This window comes from Schistocerca gregaria, chromosome 2 (genome assembly GCF_023897955.1).
Source record: "Schistocerca gregaria isolate iqSchGreg1 chromosome 2, iqSchGreg1.2, whole genome shotgun sequence".
Classification (NCBI taxonomy): domain Eukaryota; kingdom Metazoa; phylum Arthropoda; class Insecta; order Orthoptera; family Acrididae; genus Schistocerca; species Schistocerca gregaria.
Genome location: NC_064921.1, coordinates 534,315,390 through 534,341,249, shown reverse-complemented (window position 1 = coordinate 534,341,249; position 25,860 = coordinate 534,315,390). Strand labels below are relative to the sequence as shown.

The 25,860-nt window shown below is 38.2% G+C and overlaps 2 protein-coding genes across 2 annotated transcripts in view; one reads left to right on the top strand and one right to left on the bottom strand.

Moving 5' to 3' along the window:
- Window positions 1-8,557, bottom strand: part of LOC126330611 (tyrosine--tRNA ligase, mitochondrial) — a 117,777-nt gene extending 109,220 nt beyond the window's left edge. Inside the window, exons 1-2 of the mRNA XM_049996377.1 lie at window positions 8,427-8,557; window positions 8,105-8,252 (exon numbers count right to left, since the gene is read on the bottom strand). Coding sequence (XP_049852334.1) covers window positions 8,105-8,252; window positions 8,427-8,557 — 279 coding nt within the window. The remainder of the gene's footprint in view (window positions 1-8,104; window positions 8,253-8,426) is intronic.
- Window positions 8,558-9,077: 520 nt separating this feature from the next.
- The window catches only part of LOC126330596 (eukaryotic peptide chain release factor GTP-binding subunit ERF3A), a 68,420-nt gene continuing 51,637 nt past the window's right edge, over window positions 9,078-25,860 (top strand). Inside the window, exons 1-6 of the mRNA XM_049996371.1 lie at window positions 9,078-9,401; window positions 9,878-10,135; window positions 13,768-13,914; window positions 17,066-17,211; window positions 17,451-17,752; window positions 19,931-20,105. Coding sequence (XP_049852328.1) covers window positions 9,191-9,401; window positions 9,878-10,135; window positions 13,768-13,914; window positions 17,066-17,211; window positions 17,451-17,752; window positions 19,931-20,105 — 1,239 coding nt within the window. The 5' untranslated portion in view covers window positions 9,078-9,190. The remainder of the gene's footprint in view (window positions 9,402-9,877; window positions 10,136-13,767; window positions 13,915-17,065; window positions 17,212-17,450; window positions 17,753-19,930; window positions 20,106-25,860) is intronic.

The window sequence follows — 25,860 nt, the reverse complement described above, 5'->3', positions numbered from 1 at the left end:
TATTAGGAGTGACCTGGATAAAATAGGAGCAGAAACTGAGTACACAAATGTGGGGTTTGTGGAGGTCTTTCAGCGCCATGGTCAGCCCTGGGTAAACACTGCTGTAAGGCATGTTAACACTGAGCTGAACAGGATAATCCAGACACCGGCAAAATATCACATAAGTGTTGTTCCAGTAAATGCTATTGGTAGTTGGGGATACACTACACATGGCTTGCATCGGAATAGGATGGGGAAAAGTAAGTTATCTCTATTAGCAGAAACTGTAAGGGGGTCCACAGTCACATGTAGGTTGATCCCTGTGGTTAATGGGTCCAGGCAGACAGGTTTTTTAGGTTAAAGCCAAATTCCAGACAGACAGCAACCAAGGAAAATAGAAGAAAAGAAACTACATGCATAGTTAATTGGGGTAAAGCTCATGACTGTGTCAACATACTCCATCAAAATATCAGGGGAATAAAACGTAAAGTAGATGAGCTATTAGTGTGTTTAGATGATGTCAAAAATAAGAATGAGATTGATATAATCTGTCTGTCTGAACACCATGTAACTGTGGACATGGATAGTGTCAGTATAAGTGGGTATAATTTAGCATCTTACACTTGTAGATCTAGGATGGATAAAGGAAGAGTTGCCATTGCAATAAAACAAGGGTATAAATGAAAAACTATAGAAGTAAGCAAATTTTGTGTTGATCAGCACTTTTAGGTTTGTGCATGTGAACTTCAGTTAGATAATGTAGTATTGATATTAGCAACAGCGTAGAGGTCCCCATTAGGAGACCGGGAGATGTTCATAAAATAGTTTGACAAAAAGAAGAAGTTATTAATCTGTGGTGATTTCAATGTAACTTTCTAAGTAATTCTGATACGAAAAGTGAACTAAAAGTGTTATTAATAACAAATAACTTAGAATCAGTGATCAATTTCCATACACGTATAGCTCAGGACAGTAGCACGCTAATAGATAATGTATTTGTAAAAAAAGAGGATGTAAAACAAACACATGTTTTCTGTGGTAAATGGATTGTCAGGTCATGATGCACACCTGGTTAACTTACAAAACCTAACATGGCCTACAGTTCAGAAACCATTAAGTAAAAGTGTGAGGTCGCTCAATCTGTTATCTTTACAGCACTTCAGAGAAAGCTTAAGAAATGTTAATTGGGGAGATGTTTACAATGAGCCAAGTGTTAATGATACGTGCAAAATAATTCTTGATAAATTTATATCCCTCTTTGAACATTGTTTCCCAAAGAAAATTACTAAGTGTAACACCACACACAATTCAAAGAAACCTCGGATTACTACAGGTATTAAAGTGCCTTCAGAAAGAAAAAGAAAACTGTATGTGACAGAAAGAACTAGTAAAGATCCAGAAGTAGTTTTACACTATAAAAATTATTGTAACATACTGAGAAAAGTTGTAAGGAAATCAAGAAATATGCATGTTAGAGAAGAAATTAACAACTCCGGCAATAAAATCAAATCAATATGGAACGTTGTTAGAAGGGAGACAGGAAAATTAACCACTGGAGTAGGTAGTATTACTGTTAAGGAAAACAAGACCATCCTAATCAACAGCACAGAAGTAGCTAATGTATTTAACAATCATTTCTTAAGTGTAGGAGAAAAAATTGGTGAGAATAATTCAAAATAAACAGCTAGGCAGTACATGGAAGAGTCTGATTTGAAAAAAATTAGATTAAGTTTCACCTAAAAACCTGTTGTTAAATAAGTAAAATTATAAAATCTCTGAAAAATAAATGTTCTGTTGGAGTAAATGACATCTCTAATAAGATATTAAAACAATGTGGAGCAATTACAGCTGATGTTCTGCGTCACATATGTAATGCATCACTAACTCAAGGTATTTTCCCCGACAGGTTAAAATATGCCATTGTCAGGCCTCTCTACAAAAAGGGGAACACCACAGATGGCACAGCCAGTATCCTTGCTTACAGCATTCACAAAAATCTTTGAGAGAGTAATGTACTCAAGAGTGGTTAGCCATCTCAACAGTAATGGGATACTTAGTAAATCACAGTTCAGATTTCAAAAATGCTGTTCCACTGAGACAGCAATATACAACTTCACTGCCCACATAGTAGAGTTTTTAAATAGTAAAATGTCACCAATAGGAATTTTCTGTGACTTGTCCAAAGCATTTGATTGTGTGAAACACGACATTATGTTACAGAAATTACAATTCTATGGTATAAATGGAATAGCACATGAGTGGTTCAAGTCATACCTACAGAACAGGAAGCAAAAAGTGATTTAAATAAATTTGCCACTTCATCTAACTGGGGTGAAATTACATTAGGTATTCCACAGGGTTCACTCATGGGCCCCCTTCTGTTCTTGATATATGCGAACGACCTCCCTTATCTGAAACAGAAAGCTGAACTGACACTGTCTGCTGATGATACAAGCATCATTATTAATCCAGTAAAAGAAAGTCCAACTGAAAATGATACCAATAAAGTCTTTGGGAAAGTCATTAATTGGTTTTCTGCGAATGGGCTTGCTCTAAACTTTGAAAAAACACAGTACATCCCATTTTCTGCTGCAAAAAGTACAGTTCCTTCAATAAATATAACACATCAACAAAAGTCAGTAGACAGGGTAGAGCATACTAAGTTTTTGGGTGTACATATAGATGAGAATCTTAATTGGAAAATTCATATTTTGGATCTCCTAAAGGGACTAGGTTCAGCAAACACCGTCTGCTACAACAGTATGTAATCGCCGAGCAATCAGAAGCCGCCCACAGGCTACATAAGGCCACCTCAGCAGTAATGAAGACAGTCAGTTGCTCCTGACAATGACGAAGGAGGCTATCGTCGAAACCTTAAGATTTTATCCTGAACTGATGCACAAGAAAACTGAGAATATTTTATGTGTGGTCACATTAATGTGACTGGACTGTGCATAAGCTTAGACAGAGTCAGCTGCTAATCTCTGCATCTGACACTGCCCATCTGCAAGTGTCTCTACTTTAAGTAATGAGTGTCTAATGACGTCACCTCCCTTTACACAAGAGTATTGCCTGCAAATAGCCTCACAGAGCTGATATATTTATTTACTTCCCAATTGTGATCCCAGCATGCATGCCATTTTCTAATGATAAGTCACCAAGAGTTGAATCAACACATATTCATCACAGTTAAGAAGTACAGTGTCCTCTTGTATTAGCATATTTATCTGTTCCACTTAGCATTCACGAATGTAAAGTGACATGTAAATATCATATGACACAAGAATGATGTCCTGTTCACAACAGTAAATAACATATATATTGACACATTTCTTGATGAGTTATCACTTGAAATTATCATATATACTGAAATCTTAATTGTGAAGCAAATAAATCCAGTAATAGTCTATGTGTAATTTGTCATTTCTGAAATGTTATAGGACTGTGAACTCACATAAATAAAATAGAAGCCAAAAATGGCAAGGACACTAATTTGCTGAGAACACACACCTAAATACCACGTTGGTCTTGATTGGCCAAACAGAGCCAGAACATGGAGCTTTGCTTTTTGCTTTGCCTCATCTGGGCTCCAAATTATATTCCTTAAGTCACTGAGATATACTACTAATAGTAGTGTACATAGCACACAATACAAGTACATCCACATTAGCAAGATGCTACCTCCCGAATTTGAGGTCAGTGTCTCAACAGCTGCACTGCATCATTTGGTAAGTCCCTAATGTACAATGTTCCTTGATTTACATACAATTTGTTTAAAGAAACTTGTAGTAAAAGACATAGTTTCATTCTTCATTGGTACAATCTTGTTTTCAGATTCAAAGAATGTTGATCGTCATGGCTTTCCATATGTCTGTTTTGACTTGATTCAGTTTTCGTTTCTCAGCACAGATTTGACTTTATTTGAATTTGCTTTTGTTGTACGCAGCCTCTGCACTGAATGGATATGTAACTGTATGTTGTAACCAAGTGAATTATATTTACACTATTCTCAGAATGTTTATTCACTAAATAATGTCCCCGCCTCAGAAACACATTATTCAAGCAGAAAGTCCTCTGTGGACCATGTTTTGCCAAGCAAAAGTAGTTTCAGTCTGCTTCAAAACTGTTGTAATCATTGTTCAGAATCTTTATTTCACCAAGGAGATAATTGAGGGTACATATTTAGCTACTTTTTGTGTCAATGTAGGGTTGTTATTATGAGTGATAATTGTTTTTACTCTTAACATCAAATTCAAAATGTCTTCCCTTCCTTTTCTTTCAAACGCTTACTTTAAAAATAATCATTTTATTACATTTCTGTTCACTTACAGGTAAAGTGCCTGACTGCATATCCAAAGGTCACGGGTTCAAACCTCATACAGCACTAGGACATTTATCTTTCACTTTTCATTTCTTGCACCTTTTGCAATGTTTCTTAATGTGAAAAATTCCATGTTACACCCTGATTCAGAGCCAACTTAAACTGTAAATCCCCGCTATAATTAATTGGGTAAGTCACCTCATACTTAGGAGATGGCAGCAGTATAACACCACCACACACGGCAAAGCACTGTGGTGTTCAAGCCAACCTTAAGACTGACGACAGCTTCACTTTCATTAACATAAAACCTAGCTGCAATTGCCACCAAACACTAAGCCATTTCTTTTAACAAAAAGACTTGACCTAAGGTGGTATTTTTGTCACAGAACTGATGTGCACTACTAAATGATCACAACAGTGACAAAAAGGGGAGGGGAGGAACAAAGGAGGAGACAATGCCTGGAAGCAAACAGAATTCTGAATGACAACAGTGATTTCTGTGCATGTACTAAAACTACAGCATGCAAGAGGTGTTTAATTGTCATGGTCACAAATGAATAAAAATAATAACTTTTTTTTATGGGTAACCATGAGCCATGGACCTTGCCATTGGTGGGGAGGCTTGCGTGCCTAAGTGATACATATGGCCGTACTGTACATGCAACCACAATGGAGCGATATCTGTTGAGAGGCCAGACAAATGTGTGGGTCCTGAAGAGGGGAAGCAGCTTTTCAGTAGTTGCAGGGGCAATAGTGTGGATGATTGACTGATCTGGCCTTGTAACACTAACCAAAACGGCCTTGCTGTGCTGGTACTGCGAACGGCTGAAAGCAAGGGGAAACTAGAGCCGTAATTTTTCTCGAGGGCATGCATCTTTACTGTGTGGTTAAATGATGACGGCGTGCTCATTGGTAACATATTCCGGAGGTAAAATAGTCCCCCATTCGGATCTCCGGGCGGGGACTACTCAAGAGGACGGCGTTATCAGGAGAAAGAAAACTGGCATTCTACAGATCGGAGCGTGAAATGTCAGATCCCTTAATTGGGCAGGTAGGCTAGAAAAATTAAAAAGGGAAATGAATAGGTTAAATTTAGATATAGCGGGAATTAGTGAAGTTCGGTGGCAGGAGGAACAAGACTTCTGGTCAGGTGAATACAGGGTTATAAATACAAAATCAAATAGGGGTAATGCAGGAGTAGGTTTAATAATAAAAAAAGTAGGAGTGCGGGTAAGCTACTACAAACAGCATAGTGAGTGCAATACTGTGGCCAACATAGACACGAAGCCCATGCCTACTACAGTAGTACAAGTTTATATGCCAACTAGCTCTGCAGATGATGATGATGATGATGAAATGTATGATGAGATAAAAGAAATTATTCAGGTAGTGAAGGGAGATGAAAATTTAATAGTCATGGGTGATAAATTCGAGAGTAGGAAAAATGAGAGAAGGAAACATAGTAGGTGATAATGAATTGGGGCTAAGAAATGAAAGAGGAAGCCATCTGGTAGAATTTTGCACATAGCATAACTTAATCATAGCTTACACTTGGTTGAAGAATCATAAAAGAAGGTTGTATACATGGAACAATCCTGGAGATACTAAAAGGTATCAGATAGATTATAAAATGGTAAGACAAGAGATTTAGGAACCAGGTTTTAAATTGTAGGACATTTCCAGGGGCAGATGTGGACTCTGACCACAATCTATTGGTTATGACATGTAGATTAAAACTGAAGAAACTGTAAAAAGGTGGGAATTTAAGGAGATGGGACCTGGATAAACTGACTAAACCGAAGGTTGTACAGAGTTTCAGGGAGAGCATAAGGGAACAATTGAGTGAAGGCAGCAGAGGATCAAGTAGGTAAAAATATGAGGGCTAGTAGAAATCCTTGGTAACAGAAGAAATATTGAATTTAATTGATGAAAGGAGAGAATATAAAAATGCAGTAAATGAAGCAGACAAAAAGGAATACAAACGTCTCAAAAATGAGATCGACAGGAAGCGCAAAATGGATAAGCAAGGATGGCTAGAGGACAAATGTAGAGATGTATAGGCATATCTCACTAGGGATAAGATAGATATTGCCTACAGGAAAATTAAATAGGCTTTTGGAGAAAAGAGAGCCACTTGTATGAATATCAAGAGCTCAGATGGAAACCCAATTCTAAGCAAAGAAGGGAAAGAAGAAAGGTGGAAGGAGTATGTAGAGGGTCTATACAAGGGTGATATACTTGAGGACAATATTATGGAAATGGAAGATGATGTAGATGAAGATGAAATAGGAGATACGATACTGCATGGAGATTTTGACAGAACACTGAAAGGCCTGAGTCCAAACAAGGCCCTGGGAGTAGACAACATTCCATTAAGGCGAAATACCCTCGGATTTTAAGAAGAATATAATAATTCCAGTCCCAAAGAAAGCAATTGTTGACAGATGTGAAAATTACCGTACTATCAGTTTAATAAGTCTTAGCTGCAAAATACTAACGTGAATTCTTTACAGACGAATGGAAAAACTGGTAGAAGCAGATCTCGGGGAAGACCAGTTTGGATTCCATAGAAATATTGGAACACGTGAGGCAATACTGACCCTATGACTTATCTTGAAAGCTAGATTAAGGAAAGGCAAACCTACGTTTCTAGCATTTGTAGACTTAGAGAAAGCTTTTGACAATGTTGACTGGAATACTCTCTTTCAGTTTCTGAAGGTGGCAGGGGTAAAATACAGGGAGCGAAAGGCTATTTACAATTTGTACAGAAACCAAATGGCAGTTATAAGAGTTGAGGGGCATGAAAGGGAAGCAGTGGTTGGGAAGGGAGTCAGACAGGGTTGTAATCTCTCCCCGGTGTTATTCAATCTGTATATTGAGCAAGCAGTGCAGGAAACAAAAGAAAAATTCGGAGTAGGTACTAAAATCCATGGAGAAGAAATAAAAACCTTGAGGTTCGCCAATGACATTGTAATTCTGTTAGAGACAGCAAAGGACTTGGAAGAGCAGTTGAACGGTATGGATAGCATCTTGAAAGGAGGATATAAGATGAACACCAACAAAAGCAAAACAAGGATAATGGAATCTAGTCGAATAAAGTCGGGTGATGCTGAGGGAATTAGATTAGGAAATGAGACAATTAAAGTAGTAAAGGAGTTTTGCTATTTGGGGAGCAAAATAACTGATGATGGTCAAAGTAGAGAGGATATAAAATGTAGACTGGCAATGGCAAGGAAAGCTTTTCTGAAGAAGAGAAATTTGCTAACATCGAGTATAGATTTAGGTGTCAGGAAGTCGTTTCTGAAAGTATTTGTATGGAGTGTAGCCATGTATGGAAGTGAAACATGGATGATAAATAGTTTGGACAAGAAGAGAATAGGAGCTTTCGAAATGTGGTGCTACAGAAGAATGCTGAAGATTAGATGGGTAGATCACATAACTAATGAGGAAGTATTGAATAGGATTGGGGAGAAGAGAAGTTTGTGGCACAACTTAACAAGAAGAAGGGACCAGTTGGTAGGACATGTTCTGAGGCATCAAGGGATCACAAATTTAGTATTGGAGGGAAGCGTGGAGGGTAAAAATCATAGAGGGAGACCAAGAGATGAATACACCAAGCAGATTCAGAAGGAAGTAGGTTGCAGTAAGTACTCGGAGATGAAGCTTGCACATGATAGAGTAGCATGGAGAGCTGCATCAAACCAGTCTCAGGACTGAAGACCACAACAAACATTGGTAGGACAAAGAAATCTTATGACTGTCAGTTTCATAATGAATATAAAACCTAGTAGGATGAAAACTTACCAGCACTATGACTCTATGTCCGCTTCTTTGCCAGTGTAACAGATTAATAATTACAAGCAGGTTGCCAATATGTAGACTATCGGCCGTTGGATCAAAGCCAGCATATACACACTGTGGCTTAGCGTTCAGCAAGTCAACAATCTCCGCACTTTAAAAAGAGTGAAAATAAAATAAATGACGATTAATACACACTGTGGCTTAGCGTTCAGCGTGTCAACAATACCCGCGCTTTAAAAAAGAGTGTAAAAATAAAATAAATGACGATTAATGTTTATGTATAATTATACATCCTATTTTAATTTAACTGCATTAATAACCCAACCTTGCAGTATCTGGGAATATATCCTTATACATCCCTCTCTCGTGCAATTTCAGCACATTTCTGTTTGAATAATGCCTACTGACACTGTAGGAAAAGTGTTTCAACTTCAGAATTCCTTGTACGAGCTTCATATTATAACCTACAATCGGCGGTGTTGTTACAGTACCCAAGTTAAGATATTTAAATTAAACGTCGCGTATATCCGTGATTAGGCTCACAATTACTAGTTCCACCAACAGACGAATCCGGTCATATTAAATACTAGGAGATTTTTCCAAATTAATCTTATGTTGTTCACACAGTAATGGTTCAGTTACCAATATTTTTCTAACAAACAGCTTTCATGCTTTTAGCGCACGGATTTCTATTTTGTCTTCCTTCCTATTTGTTTACGTACTCTCAAATATTTGCACAAGTACCTATTTATTTTAATACATGATACTTCTTCGTATCATTTTCAAATGTACCACTGCCTACACACAATACATCACAATTGAATTACTTAACAAAACCAATATACAGAGGTATATGCCGTGCGTAAGTTTTTAATTGTCGGTGCAGTATTCTGAATCGACAGAAAACACTAATCTGTGCTTTCTGTAGCGCTGTTGCGATTTTAACAGTAGAAAATTGTTATGACTCTGCCGCAGTCTGCCATTACCTTCCGGTTGCGAGAAGAGAACACACGCGGATATTTGAGAGTGATATTGTGAAATTATTTTTCGTGTTATCTACTTTTGGACAATATTAAATATATTGTAAAAATGGCAAATAATGGAGCACCCGACTCTTGGGAACAACAAGCTGATGTGGGAGGCGGTGATTCCAGTCAGTCCTCCGATCTGTCGGCGAAAATTTCCACGTTGAATGTGAACGCAGCCGAATTTGTGCCTTCATTCCTGCCTCAACAAACTGAACCTATTTCGAAAAAAGAATCTCCAGACTCCGTGGACGGGCAGGTTCCCGTAACGAATGGTACGAATGTGCTGTGTATTTGGGTTAGGGTGTTTGTGCGAAATAATGAAATGTGTTTCAGGAACTTATAAACAGTGTTCATGTAGGTTATATTATACTACTGCACTAAGAGTGTTTTGACAGTTTGCCCTAAATGTAGAAGTGTAATCATATTATTCAAAAAATTTCATAGGGTTATTTTATTTTTTATGTGGCAGTCAATGACGTGAAGTTTTGTGTATCCGTTCAAAAGTGTAGACGTCCATGTAGGTTAGTAATGTGATTGCTCCCAGCGAAGTTAAATTACGATCGGTGTCAGTATTTACCCACCCATTGTATTTGTACATCTTGTCAGGCTGCTTCTCCATGAAAGTCCAAGGGAAGTAGGTGTTTGGTTAGAGCTCACACAGTTGCTGTACCTTAACTCTAAAATTTTGGAACTGCCTGTTGCTGTCAAAAAAAAGAGTCACTTCTGTTTAATGGTGGAATGGTTGCAGATAATGAACCTCATGACATGGACGTGGATGAACCACCTGGGGATGGAGCACCTCCGCCTACTGCTGACAGTTGGGAAGAAGCTGCAGATGGTGATGGCGAGCCGCTGTTAACGCCTGATAATGAACAAGATGGAGAAGAAGAGGAAGAAGATGAATTGGAGGAAGCTGTAATCAAACCCAAGAAAAGACCAGTCAGCAAAGTTGAAGAGACGAAGAGCAAGAAGGAACATGTTAATGTTGTTTTTATTGGCCATGTTGGTATGTACTTAGTTGAGACACCAGCTCACTATTTCATTTAATATCAATTGATTTAATTTCTGTTTGCATTCACCCTTTATGAAAATTACATATTGAAGGGGATGCTGAAAACTGCTCATTAGCTTAGCTTCATTAGAAACTTGAAAACACACTTAAGACTAAATAACAAATTCTTAAATAAGCTTTGTGACTTTTTTTCCAAGTTTCCTCTTAGTACTTGGGAAAATTCTCCTTAGCATTCCTAACATGACTTTGTTCAGTCAAAAACTGGAACAAACACTTATTTGATAAATAAATGCTACAAATTATTAATTTTCCATTTGTTTCTCATGATCCAATAAAGCTTTTCATGTTTAAAGTTAATTGTGCAGGAGAACTGTGGCTTGGACACAGTTTCTCAAACTAGTTTGAACTGGTTAAAGCCTGACCTTGTTGACAAAGCGACCGGGCATTTGGCTGCTTTAACCAGATTTTGAATCCCTCTCCCTGCACCGATGTGCAATATAACCTGAAAATATATGTACTGTGATCTTCCTTATGGAGTCTTTTTTTGTAGTTTTATGTAAATAACTGTAATTGTGTAGTATGCTCAGTTGCAATATTACTTGATATTCTAGTTCATGGTATTTTATTATGATGGAAAAAGACTGACTCGTTGAATCTCAGTTAACATATGTTCATGAGAGATAGTTGTTTTGTGTTTTAGTTGTTGTTGTTATGGTAGCTTCCATCATTTAGCATACTCTAGAATTATTTAATTATTTTCTCTTGTAATGAAATGATGCCAATAATTGTGTTGTGTTGAACTAAACTTTGTTGACAGTATGTATACATTAGTGAAGTAAAATGTCTCACTGGCAGCACCAGAAAAATAAGTTTTCTATAAATTCTTAGAGATTTATTATGGTATGGTGCAGTATCTTTGCATTTTCACTACTGTCTGAAATAAGTTATTAGACTGTCATTGAGGACAGACGACCACAAAATTTTGGAGGTACTGTTAATCGATGGTGTATGATAAAAGATGCACTGTGGCCAATCTGTGCCTGGTGAACTGGTGTATAAATATGTTGCAGTGGAAATTTTGGTTTCCGTATAGATAACAGTAACCAGTAAAGTGTCACATTGTCAGTAGCCTATTTCAAATAGATTTGTGTGCACATGCGTATACTGCTCCCAGCTATATGAAAACTTGTGGATTTTCTGCCACTTAAATGTTGCACTTTCCGATTTCGTACTGGATATACAACCTGACTTTGTCAAAGCAAAAACAGTTATATCCTAGTAGCACTCAGAATCCTATTACAAATTGTTGAATATTAACTTACATAAATATGCTTCATTACACAACATTTCACAAATATGCAGTCATGTTGTGTATTTGTTGTCATTCTTTAAGTAAATTGAACAGCTTTCTCGACAGAACTGATAGTAACTGATATCACTGTCTGACATATTAAACGAATTGTGTACAGTATATGAGGCAACTTTTTACTTCCCTTAATTTCATTACAATCTGTTTGAAATCACTATTTTTTTCCACTCCAGTGGTGTAACTGAACATCACAGTTCCTTGGCTACAGGCACTCCCAAATGTCATTGTACATTTACATCATTTGACCTAACTGATTCTGCTGTGTACATACCAATACGTTGTGTTGAATTTACCCACCATTTCCTGTTATGTCACCTATGACATATACACTGCATCAAGCTATCATAACCAACACCGTGTGCACACAAAAAGCATGTTGCATGTAGTATTAGATAATCTTCTTCTTCTTAAATTTGTATAGCAAATGCCATACTAAGAAAAAAATGGCTGCATTTCACTATTACGATGTTCATTGTTCTGTATTTTTTCCAGTAATAACTCTCATTTAAAATGATGAATATGGAATAAACATTTGCACATCTAACTGCACTTCTTAGTCAGTAGGGTAAACTAAATTTGTGAATGAGGATTGTGTGTGTTTCTCGTGCCACTCCCTTCCAAGTCATTGGTTAATCTGCTGGGTAATCAGTTTTGGCGTAACAGCCACAAAAATGGAGTTCCCACTTATCAGTTTATTGCCATTTAATAAATGTATATGGATTAGACTAATGTATGGGTGTGAAAAAACAAGCGGTGTATGGAATTTCTGTTTGCACTGATAGTTGTGAAATCCATGTCAAGATGATGATCACTCACAGTGGTTCCTGCAATTTGGTTCCTGCATTCCCTCAGATGATTTTAACGTAAAAGTTATAATCTTGAATCTTGCAAGTGTTCGTAGCAAGCTAGCAACAGCAACATTTTTGTGGTCCAGTAAATTACTGCTGCCAGTTGATAGATACATTTTTTTATTTGTTTACTTTTTTATTATTCGTTATTGATAATGAAACCAGAGTGTTTCCATATACACCTGAAACTAAGCAGCAGTTACTGAAGTGATATGTTCCTCTTGCCTAAATCACAAAAATTTGAACACAGTCTGCTTTGTACGTTGCGCCAGCTCTGTTATTGAATCCAAAGGAAATACTGTGTATCAGCGTCATAGCTTCAGGTATCACAATAACCTCTGACAATTGTTCTTAGACACTTAAGCTCAGATGTGCAACAAATGAAGTGGGATGCTTGAGCAAGTGTGAAGTATGCACCATGGTAACATTTACATTCACTGTGAAGCTGTCACTCTCTTGCATTGGTTTAGATGGGATCATCCCTTACCCACCCACTCAGTTATTACCACATCCTTCTTAAATTAAAAGAATGTGTGGCTCTAAGGTATTTCAGTGATAGGCGAGATGAAAGAAGATAAGATCTAACACATCTTGAGTGACATTTGTGGTATTGGACATTCAAAACATTCGTCAGCATCTGCAGAAAAACTGACCAAAATGGTGATTATGCAGGAAAATAGGGACTTTTTTAAACTGAAAAAAATCAGCTATTCAGAATGAACCTACCTTTCTTTCTTTCTTCCTTTTTTAAAGACCTTACTTTTATTATTGGGGTTCCTTTAATAATATAACTTGTACACCTTCAGTCACCTTTTGTATTGTCATTTGTGTGGGTACTACAAAATTCATCTTTGAAGATCACTGTATTAGTAAAAAGCTGCTTCACAGATACCGTCGGCAATTTTATTATTAGAAGACGTACTGTGCAAAGTTTTATAATGTTTCACAACTGACAAAAAACCTGAATTGCAGCCAGTTGTTTGTCTGGATTATTCAGCTCTTGTTTCTTTTAATCTTGTGCTGACCTCTGGTGGAAGGCATGTGAATCTTACAAGCAGTGATGGCATTGAAAGAAGTTGGTCATCAGAATTTCCCTGAAAGGTTTTACCTTTTCATATGTTTATAGGCATTGAGAGTTTTAAAAACATTTCAAGCACTACTGAATTTGACTGATGATTTACACTTGTAATTTTTAGAGCATCTTCCATACTTTGATTGACATGTCCCATTGTGGCCATTTCAGATGTCTGACAGTTCACTAGCTAGTAATTGTGTAAGTACCTCACTTTGTGTCAGCCATGTATTTTTGATTTGCTTATTTTCTTACAGTGTTTTCCAGTAGAATAGAAACTCCAAACCCAATATTAGTATGAAAAACTCATAATGCTTGACATTTATCTGCTTCACAGATGCAGGGAAATCAACAATTGGTGGTCAAATTATGAATTTGACAGGTATGGTTGACAAACGGACACTTGAGAAGTATGAACGTGAAGCAAAGGAGAAAAGCAGAGAAACTTGGTATCTTTCGTGGGCTCTTGATACTAACCAAGAAGGTGAGACATAAATGAAGGTGTAATAGATGTTATTTATGTTGTGTCCATTGCTGCATTCAGTATTGAGAAACTAGTCAATCCAAACATGTGTAGCTTTCAAAGACTGAAACGTAATACTGTCATTCATAAAAACAATTCTACAGCATGGATTCTATATTTTGTTTTCACCAATCATTGTTTTCCCACACATGCACAACACCAGTCATGTTGTAGGACTGCTCGAAATTTTATAAATTATGTGGTGATGTATAAATTACACACACAAAGCCTGACAGTCTCCTTACCAAACTCACCTAATGTTCATCCTTTCAGGCTTCAGGAGTCTATCATTACAATTTATTGCTTATAAAATTGCATGTTTGTGTGCACAAGATACGTATTATCTGATACCATTCAATGTTAACAAGGGAGGTGTTTGTATTTTGGCCAAGGAGATTGCACATCTTTTGCATACATACAAGATTAATATTCATGTCTAGGAGAAAGACCAGGGCATACTATGTCCAACACAGTTTGTAATCAGCATAAATTCCCCCTACTTCTTCAGTGTGCTCAAAGCAATTTTGGCCTAAAAGTACAGTAGGAGTTTCATAGGGAAGTCCATAGATATCCTCCATACAGAATGAGATTTTCACCCTGCAGAGGACTGGCAGATTGAAACTGTGTGCCGGAACTTTGGGCCTTTACTTTTGGTGGGCAAATGCTGTACCATTAGAGCTACCCAACTCACAACCCGTCAAGAGTCATGCTTGGGTAGCTCAGATGGTAGAGCACTTGCCCGCGAAAGGCAAAGGTCCCGAGTTCGAGTCTCGGTCCGGCACACAGTTTTAATCTGCCAGGAAGTTTCATATCAGCGCACACTACACTGCAGAGTGAAAATCTCATTCTGGAAACATCCCCCATGCTGTGGCTAAGCCATGTCTCTGCAGTATCCTTTCTTCCAGGAGTGCTAGTTCTGCAAGGTTTGCAGAGGAGCTTCTGTGTAGTTTGGAAGGTAGGAGATGAAATAGTGGCAGAATTGAAGCTGTGAGGACAGGTCGTGAGTTGTGCTTGGGTAGCTCAGATGTTAGAGCACTTACCCACAAAAGGCAAAGATCCCGAGTTCGAGTGTCGGTCCAGCAAACAGTTTTAATCTGCCAGGAAGTTTCGTCCTCCATACAGTCTCAAGCAGCCTCCATGTGATTTCCACATTTTTGGAGCCTTGAAGAAAGACATTTGTGGCTATGAAATGAGATGGCATGATGAGATGTAAACCTGGATATTATCATGATCCTGTAGGCAGCTACTAACATTTTCCATGAAGGGTGGTCTTGTCTCACATTTAGATAAATATATATGAGTTATGGTGATTACTTTTGAGATAATACACATTTTGATTGCTTCCCCCCCCCCCCCCCCCTTCCATCTTTTTCATTGCACTGCTCCTTACACATAATGTGTAATGAGACTCACGTTTGTTGGAAGATTCCTAGATCATTAAAAAATTTCCATAGTCATCCGACTCTGCTGCAGGTTCTCTTAGAAAGAGTGCCACTTTTTTTTCGACTGCAATCGCAGTGGATAAAAAGTTGTAGATCATCATGCATCAATATATTCACTATGATGGCAGAGTTCTAACTGACGCATCTTGGGCACTGACAGTGTACTGTTCTTGGCGCTGCACTTTTGCACATTTTATGGACACAGTATTATTGCACAATAAATATTGTGCATGTGAGGGCCGCTTTGCATAACAAGGCATCAGAATAATCAATTTCCACTAAATAAAACATTACAGGGTTCGAAATTTTTACCAGATTAAAACTGTATGCCTGACCATAACTCAAACCAAGACTCTTGTCTTTAGTGGGCAGTTCTGCAATTCTCCTACCAACTGAACAATCCAGGCATGGTCCAAGACAACTCACCCTCCAGTTTTTGTTCTGCCACTACAATCTCCTACTTTTCAAAGCGGGACAAACTCTTAATGTGTAATAAAAATTCAACTCTGATTTTAAAAAGATCTCTCCTCTGTGTCAATTACTTTATTTGAGCTATAGTTTTATTATTCTTTTAAATTTCATTTCAAATCAAATTTTCATTAAACACTCTGTTAATGCGCTAAACACATGTAATATAATTGAAATAATTAATGGAGCATCATTAATTTGTCATGCATGGTAGTTCTAAACTTACAGTGCCATCAGAGATGTTCAAGCCAGAGACTTCCATCTGCATGTTGAGAACAAAATGATGGTTCTGTGTATACTGTAGGAAATAACCATAAGTTCTGAAAATCATCAAGAGTACCAGCACATTCAGCAGCAAAAGATAAGAGTTACTATTTCCAATATCACTAGAAGTCGCAGACATGCACACAAGAGCATAAATCTTGAGAACACACTATTATGCATGTGAATTACGTTTAACTGCTGATAGATAGTGCAGGCACCAGTTTCTCTGTCACTCATCCCTGAAATATTTTAACATTGTTTCTCATTTCAAGTTCAGGTAAATGCAGTGACACTACCTTTGTAAAATGTGTGTTGCCAATCACCTGTTTTTCAAAGACAAAGCAATCAAAGAATCCATTATTGAGCATGGCGAGGCCATGAACTATGTTAATATGTTATTGGAATTTGTGGGGCAAAAATATTTGACTATATTCTTTGGAAAATGAGAACTATCGCCAAGCAAAAGCGAATGAAAAACAAAAACTGAAGAAATTGAATAATTATTTCCCCTAAAGTGAACCGAAAGCAGATGATATGAAAACTAGTATGTTTTTGCATTATTTGTGTTTTCCAGTTACCTGCCCAGTCTTGGTCCTTCATTATCCCGGATAATTGGGAATGGCTCTACACAAATAGAATAATGAAAATTCTTTTTGCAGGGTAAATAGTGATATGTAGACAGACCTCAGTCGTACACTGTGCGGTGGAAGCTGCAAAGGTGGACAGATGCATTGTATATTTAGTTAATACTTTATGTCCTGTGGTAGACAGTAGTTGTTTGCGGACAGAACATTTTTGGTACTCCTCAAAAAACTAATTGCTCGATGTTGTTTTTAGTAACTATCCAGAAAATGATCATTTTTTTGAAATGTGTTACTGTGTTGTTTACAATTTGAAAATAACTTTGGGTTATATAAAATAACTACAATACTTTTCAGAACGAGAAAAGGGCAAGACTGTTGAAGTTGGCCGGGCATATTTTGAGACTGAAAGAAAGCACTTCACAATACTGGATGCACCAGGTCACAAAAGTTTTGTTCCTAACATGATTGGTGGAGCAGCGCAAGCAGATTTGGCTGTGCTGGTAAGTGTCATATGTTGAGTTACATTTCATGAAAACTTGAAGCATATGTTATATTTGTAACTAAGATCTTTCATCATCTCCTTAAAGACAGAACACGTGTTCTCTTAGTATTTGCCACAAATGGATGGCACTGTTGAGTACAGTACATCTAGTACACCTAAAATGAAAAAGTGTGTGTCAAAAATAATTCATTTCCATGAATGTTTTGTACACTTTGTAATTTAATTTTTCTTCGACAGGTTATATCAGCACGTAAAGGGGAATTTGAAACGGGATTTGACAGAGGGGGGCAGACGAGAGAACATGCAATGTTGGCTAAAACAGCTGGAGTTAAACATTTGGTAGTGCTTGTTAATAAAATGGATGACCCAACAGTTGAATGGTCTGAAGCACGATACAACGAATGCCGTGATAAAATTTTGCCTTATCTAAGAAAACTCGGTTTCAATCCTCAGAAAGACCTCACATTTATGCCTTGTTCAGGCCTTACGGGGCTAGGCCTGAAGGATCCATTAGATGAAAAAATTTGTCCATGGTACAGGTAAGATATTCTTCGGTATATAAAAGATTCTGTTAAAAAAATAATAATGTATTATAAGAGTTTTAATTTGATATTTTTGTAATATAGCCTTCCTTTTACACCTTTTTGGTCACATTTAAGGAATCGAATATCTGGCTTGGTTTTAGCCAGGGAAAGGAATACTTCTCTGAAGTGGTGCAGAAATTTACTGACACAACCAACCAATAACCTGGAAACTAGCCTCCATGTCATAGATACCAGCCACTTCTTTCACTGTCTGTCTACATCCTCACCTCTTCACCTTCTGGATCCCTACTTGTCCCTGTTAATACCACTTCCCTATATACCAACATCTGTCATGCCCATGATTTTGCTGCAATTGAACACCACCTTTCCTAATATTCTTCAGACTCCAAACTGCTGTGTCATTCTTCATGCACCTTACTAACTTTATCCTAACACACAACTACTTCACCTTTGAAGAGAGTATAGAAACAAATCCACAGCACAGCCGTGGGGACCTGCACGGCAGCCTTCTATGCCAACCTGTTTATTGACCATCCAGAGGAAACCTTCGGAGCCTCCTAAAACCACAAGCACCCAGTCTGGTTCAGGTTCATTCATGATATCTACATGATCTGAAATCAGTGCCAAGACACCATATCTTCATTCCTTCACAACCTCAACACATTCTATCCCACCTGCTTCACCTGGTCCTCCTCAGCCCAATGTATCACCACCCAGGCTGTTTTATCTGCAGTGACAAGAACTCCCTTGTCCAGTATGGTGAAGGGCTCACAAAGACCATCACTGGCAGGCGCTACCCCAAGACCTAGTGTGCAAACAGATCTCTCACACCATTTCCCCCACACTCTGTGCTCCCACTACCCTTAAGAACTAGCTTCAAAGGAATGCCCTTTGGCACCCAATGCCTCACCCTGACTGGAACTGGTGAACCACATCCTTCGTCAGGACTTTGACTACTTATCCTTGTGGTTTGAACCCCAAATCCTTCCATCCCTCTTACAGTGGTGTTCCATTGCTTAACCAACCTCCACAACAACCTAGTCCATCCCTGTGCCAATCCTACAGGGATCATAACCCTGTGAAAGACCAGGTGCATGATTTGTCCAATCCATCCACCCAGCACTTCCTATTCCAGTTCTGTCACAGGTTTACCCTATCCCCATCAGAGGATGGGGCACATGTGAAAACAGCCTTGTCATATACCAGCTGTGCTGCAATTATTGCACAGTTTTTTGTATTGGTATGTCTAACAACTAGCTGTCCACTAGGTTGAACGGCCACTGCCAAACTGTGATTGCCAAGAGCATACTAGACCACCCTGTGACACAACATGCAGCTGAACATAACGAGCTTGATTTCAGTTGCTGCTTTACAATGAGGGCCATCAGGATCCTTCCTGCACCAACAGCTTCTCTGAATTGCACATATGGGAGTTACTCTCCGCTCCCAGAATCATCCCAGCCTCAACTTACAGTAACCTACTGCCTCATATCCTCCACCCAACTGTTTCCTCACCCTCCATGTGTGTTGCCCTCTGCCACTGCATGTGCTCATGTTTCCCCTTCCATGCTCCTTTTCACCTCCCTGTCCCATAACTTCCCAACTGCACCTGGCAGTCTTGTCATGCCTCCATCTAGTCCCTGCACAGAAGGTACTTGTCTCCCACCCCATCCATACCCCACTATCCCTCCCCCTTCTCTCCCGACTCCACAGAGTGCCGCTCAACATGATAGTTGCATTCCAGTCCGAGCTGCTAGTGATGGCAGTCATTTGTGCATGCTTGTGTCAATAAGTGTGTGTGTGTGGGGGGGGTTCTGAAAAAGGCTTTATTTGAAGGGTGTATGTGTAACAGGCTTTTCATTATGTCTGTATGCAACCAGTGTGTCATCTTTATGGTGCATAACAATCTATCCTTTTTCTAATATTGTTGATATTCCAACCTGGAGTAGCCACCGTTTGAACTGCAGTCGTTTATAAAATTTGTTATCTGTCAATACTTTGAAAATAATTGTGCTGGCTTTCATGTATTGGTACAACTCCCCACCTTCTTCTTCTTCTTCTTCTTCTTCTTCTTCTTCTTCTTCTTCAGTGCTCTCCCATTCATCTGCAATGATCTCTTAATTTAATCATCATAAAAAGTGTTAGTGTTTTATGTAAATTTATGTTTTCCAGAGGTGATGCATTTATACCATTCATTGACAAGTTACCGTCGCTCAATCGCAAAATGGGTGGACCTTTTGTAATGCCTGTAGTTGATAAGTATAAAGACATGGGAATGGTTGTGATGGGAAAAGTTGAAGCAGGAGAGGCAAAAAAAGGACAATCATTACTTCTGATGCCAAACAGGGTAAGTTCTTCCTATTATAGTTGTTAAAGTTTAGGGGTTTGAAGTTCTATAATTTCTTTAATGAAACCACTATTGTCTCAGGTTTTTCTGTCAGAAATTTGAAGAAAAAATACTTTGTGACAGAGTACTGAAGCAGTTAACTTTTCTAAATGTTTTTGTTGATACATCTCATTTAACGTTTTAGTTGTAGTGAAGTGAAACCACCCGGAATCCTTTGCGATGATTGCAGTGTAGTAGTGTGGGGGGCTGAAAATACAAGTAACCATGAAGTTTGTGCCTAACAGAGACAGTATCTCAAATTTGGGGGCCAGTTGCAGGGGGATTTTAAAGAGAGTTTAAAGATGTATATTATAATATTATGAGAAGGAAAGTTGCTACTCAACATATATCGGAGATGCTTTCTTGCATTGTTGACAAAGGCCTATACAGCCAAAACTATAATTGTAAGAATCTTTTTCTTGTGCTTATCTGAGACTCGGCATCTCTTCTATATGGTGAGTAGAAACTTTCCTTCTCATGATATTGTTACAGTCCATCCTGGATTTTCCAGAGATGTATATTATGTCGACATACGGGTGCTGTTATTTGGTAAGTATTGTGCACTGCCTGTGAATTCGCAGTAGCTACCAGTGAAAAAGAATAGCAGTTTTTTGTTAGTTGTTCCATAATTTCCATCTTTGTAAGTTAAATATTAAGTTTATAAAAACAGTTATTACTAAAAGATAACAGTATTTGAGTAAAGGTGAAGATCATACTAGATTCGCAAATTCTTCCCATTTATTGCAACTCCTATATGCATCATTAGAGATAGAATGGATTGTTGGATCAGTATGATGATTAATTTTAAATTGTTTGTTGAGTGACTACTATGACATTATATTTTAATAATGAACATTGCATATTAGAATAGAGAAACAAGGGGCAAGGCATTGAAGGAGAATAAAATATTGACTAATATCAGCAATGGAAAAAAATGCTCTCTTTTCGTACTGAACACTTTTGTTATATTGAAACACATTAATAATTAGATGGTGTGCATCATAAGGCAGCAAACATCATACTATGAAGTAGCTTAGTTGTTGGTTAAATTATCTGTTATACTTTATAGCAATCTTCTTAAGAGAATCTTTTTGTGTAGGCCTATGAACAGACACACATTCAGGATCACACCATGAAAAGTAAATGTTTTGTTTTGTCTGTAACACTTCCTGTTCCTTTGTTTACTGGCAAATCAGCACAGCTCATATCATCAAACCTTTGTTCATACTCAGGTTGTCTCCCCCTCCCCCACCCCCACTCCTCTCACCATGTTAATACTTCAATGTCAGCTGTGCAAATGTTGTATCTGTAACCATGGTAACACTGGCAAAATTAGTATGCAATAAGCTGTAACTAGTTCGCATTATTGTAAAAGATAATTACATACAAATTGAGAAACAGTAACGACCAGAGACCGGAACATTGGAAGAATGCCTTTGTAATGAGCAGAGACGAGAATAATGGCAGAATTCATTTTTAAATGTGTTGACTCTATCTTCAATTTGAATGTGAAGCTGTGATTTACATCTTTGTAATTAAAATTCTGCAGTTTTATGGTGCCTTTTTCTATCTTTTTTATATAAATGCATTTTGTTGCATTTTTGATCATTGTTTATTGCTTTATTATTAAAAACAGCAATGAATGTCACTGTAAAAAGAGGTAACAGTTGGTAAGGGTTTTAATTATTGTCTGTGGTTACTTGGATCTCTTTCGTTCGGCTTTTATTAGGACATTGTTATGCAAGGCAGCTAGTAACGTGCTGAATTTCAGTGTTATTAAGTTACATTAATATTTTCTGATCTGAGGTATTTTCTACTGACTGCAAAATACTTCCATGCAGAGTATGTGAGCAGTCAGTGAACTATGAAAAGAAATACTTCATTTCTCAACATGACGACCAAGCACAAAAGTGTGTTTTCCAAGGCTACTGGGAAGATTTCTTTGTTTTCAACACCAGTTGCAATATAAGTCGAAAATCACAATTAGCATCTTAAATTAAAGCAGGTTTTGGAGAAGAATATGGTTGAATCTGTGCTCCTTGAATCAAGACTGTGAAAATGTGAATGTTAAGATGAAGGAATGAAAATCATTAAAGATGAACTTAAAAGAGAGATATCTGTATTTCAATTGACAAGTCAATAGATGCTATAGACCTTTTTATTGCCAGTGTCATTGTCCTTCAGAAAGAGAATCAGTAAAAGCATTCCTGCTTACAACAGTGTGCCTGGAAAATGTTAACAATTGAATTATCACACAGTTTTTTTTTTTTTTACTAATTCCTTCCAATTACTTTGGTGTAAAGAAATTTGTGACAATGTATTACTTTCCATCTCAGATGCTGCACCATACATGAAAAAGACTGGGATAGCTTTTGAAGTGCTGTTTCCAAGCAAGCTTCACGTGACCAGCATTGCGCGTGGTTTTTACAGGGTATCGGAAGGGATACAAAGTTTTTTTTTTTTTTTTTTTTAGATGTCAACAAATTAATTTCCAGTATTACGAAGATATGTGTAAAAGCTCTGTCAAGGATTGAGACATTTAAAGAACCGCACCAAATATTCCTCTGCCCTCTCAGCTTATCGTAACACGATTTTTTGGGGGGAGGGCAGGGGGCGACATGTACTTCAGCAGCAGTTCACTATGCGTCAGATTTCCTGAGTAAAAGATGGTCATTCCTCTGGTGGCTGCAACATCTTCAATTACAGCACTAAAGAAACTTCCTGAATCTTTGAAAATGAGAACTGACTTCATTTTCGTTGTGGCCAAGTTTGTTTGCCTGCCAAAACTGATCAGCCGGTTTCAGGGAACAGGACTGCCACGGAAAAAGTCAGTGAAAACTTTGAATGATGCATTGCAGAATTGGATTGTGTGCCAGGTGGTGGTTTTTGAAAAATCCTGCAAACTTGGAAATGTTTAAAAAGATTCTACAAGGTGACAATTCTATTGCAGTAGAAATGGAGCCTACAATAATAGGAGATTTTAAATTTGCTCCAGTTACCTATGTAGATGTTGAGAGGCCATTTTCTCAGGTGAAAATCTATTATCTGACAGGAGATTCAACATGACTCCAGAAAAAAAAGAAAAAAAAAAACTCTTCTCTGTGTATGTGTGTGTGTGGGGGGGGGGGGGGGGGGGGGGGGCACTAAAAGGGAGTGATAGCTTAAAATTTTTACTCTTCATTCAGATGGACCACAAACTAATGATTCTCAGATTTAATGATGATTTAACAGAATAATTATCTAAAGATACAGACACTGAAAACCACACCTAATATTTGGCAGGTTAGTCAGTCAGTATGCATAAACATGTGGTATGTTAAATGTAAGGTGGCTGAATGCCATAGGCAGTTGCAAGTAGTGGAGGAAGCCAGCCCAGTCTCTACATGGACCACAACTTTTTTTATTTTCCATTGTTTGATAGTATTGATATATTTAATAAAGATAGTAACTGTAACAACAGCACACACTAATCACAAGCACAAAAAAGAATTAACTACAAGGCAATGACACAGTAGACAACAGTGGCTACCTCACATACTATTGTCAGCTAGGTTACATTGCCTGCAACTGCAAAAAGATTACCAGCCTTCTGACTTATACCGTTTCAGGATTACAGAGTTAATTACCCAACTTCTAGTTATCATTTTGATTTCTGGCCATGTAATCCTTGCCATTTCTTGGAATGCCACCCATTTTGACGGATTTTCAATATTTTTTCTATTAAAAAAAGTAACAAACATTTAACTGCAGTACTAACCATTTACAGAAGCCAGAAACTTCTCCTGAATTACATATTTCCAGCTTCTTTGAATGTATAGTTTTTCCCTAACCAAAGTCAAACTAATTTCTAATTACTATTCTAGTCTTAATAATCACTATTCCACATTCCATAATTGAAAAATGACGACTCAGAACAATAATAGAACATTGTTATGCTTTATTTTCTCATAGTATAACTTTTTGGCAATATATTGTGAAACGCCTGGTTGCACATGGCAATTTTGTCCTCATTGCACTGTTATTTGGCGTCTTTTCTTGCAACCTTTCATACTTGCTTTTTTTCCTATGAACGAGCTTGCTTTACACATCAACTAGATTTTTGTTTCACCTGGTGGAGATAGAATTTTTTCCAGGAGATGCTTTTTTTTTTGTCAGTAGTCTCTTTACTTGTCTCCAGGAGATGCTTTCCCCCCCCCCCCCATTCTTTGTAATTATTATTATTGTTGTTGTTGTTGTTGTTGTTGTAGTTATTTTATTATGGAGAATGAGTCCATTCTTTAGGTATATAAGGAAACAATAAAATAAAAGCTGCCTCAATCATTTCATTATTCTGTATTCAAAAGCCTCCTACATCATCCTCAGTTCAGACAGATCAAAACCAACACTCTCCGTCCTTCTACCCCCCACCCCCACACACACATTTTTTTTAACCTCCTCCGTCTTTCCCCTCAGGGGGCTCACCTCTAGTTGCTTGGATACCACAGGGCCCCTAGCCTTTGAAGCACCTTTTCAGTGCTGCATGTCTATCTTCCTGCTACTCTTTTCCTTCCCTTGGGGAACATGTCTGGGGTGTTTTAGGGAACATGTTCTGCATTTTCAGTAGCTCACATAAGAACAGTCCCACCACTGTTTTACATTTCTCTTTTTCCTTTCTTCGTTCACCTTTTCCTAACCTTTCTCTGCTTTGAGGTTTGATGCATATCATTTTCTTCTTCCTCCCTGTGCACTCCTTTGCTGGCCCATGCATCTTGACAAGTAACTAGTGACTGGGTAACGCATAATTCCCAGCCCTGGTCAACATGTAGGATTCACACCTAACCCGTGGTACAGGCCAGGCCAAGGGAGGGGTGGTTGCCTAAGCTGCTGCCTTCCCCAATTGCCAATTGGTCCCTCTGTCAGGTGTTTGGGAGGTGTGAACAATCACCTAAGTCAAGTGAGCCCCCTCGGAGTGGGGGAGGGGGTATCAGTCAGAAGGAGAGCACCATTGGACATGCTGGCAATCGTGGGGGATTTTCTCGCTGTGAGCCAATCATTTTCTTTGCTGTCTATCAAACATAAATGGAATGATGCTTACGATTCAAAGACCCTCACAGCTGCACCATGGTTCCTCGTGGTTTTGCATACTAAAGATGATCATTCATTTGCGACTGTAAATCCATTTCTTATTCAGAAAGGTGTTTATGCAGTTGCTGGCCCTGTGAAATCCTGCTCTCATTTACACAGTGGCTCTTTGCTCTTGGAGACTACTTCTGATACTCAAGCACAACAACTGCATGCCGCTTCGCTTCACCATGGCCATCCTGTTCGTGTTGAGGCCCACAGAACTGTGAATTCTTCCCATGGTGTTATTTACACTAGGCTACTTGATGGTCTGACCAAGGCAGAAATCCAAACGTACCTCTCTGATCAGGGTGCCATTGTGTCCATCAGGTGATGAAAAATGTAGATGCAGTCTTGGTGCCCACAAGCACTCTTTTTCTCACCTTTGATAGAGTGGTGCTTCTGTCCAAAATCATAACAGGCTATGAAGTTGTCACAGTCTGACTGTTCAATCCGAACCCTATGTTCTGCTACTAGTGTCATCATTTCAACCACACTCTAACATCTTATCACACCCAGTCAGATGTGTAACCTGTGGTAGGAATGTGCACGGTGGTGACTGTCTGCCTCCTTCTTCCCGTTTTATCAACTGCAGTGGTGACCATGCTGCCTCCTC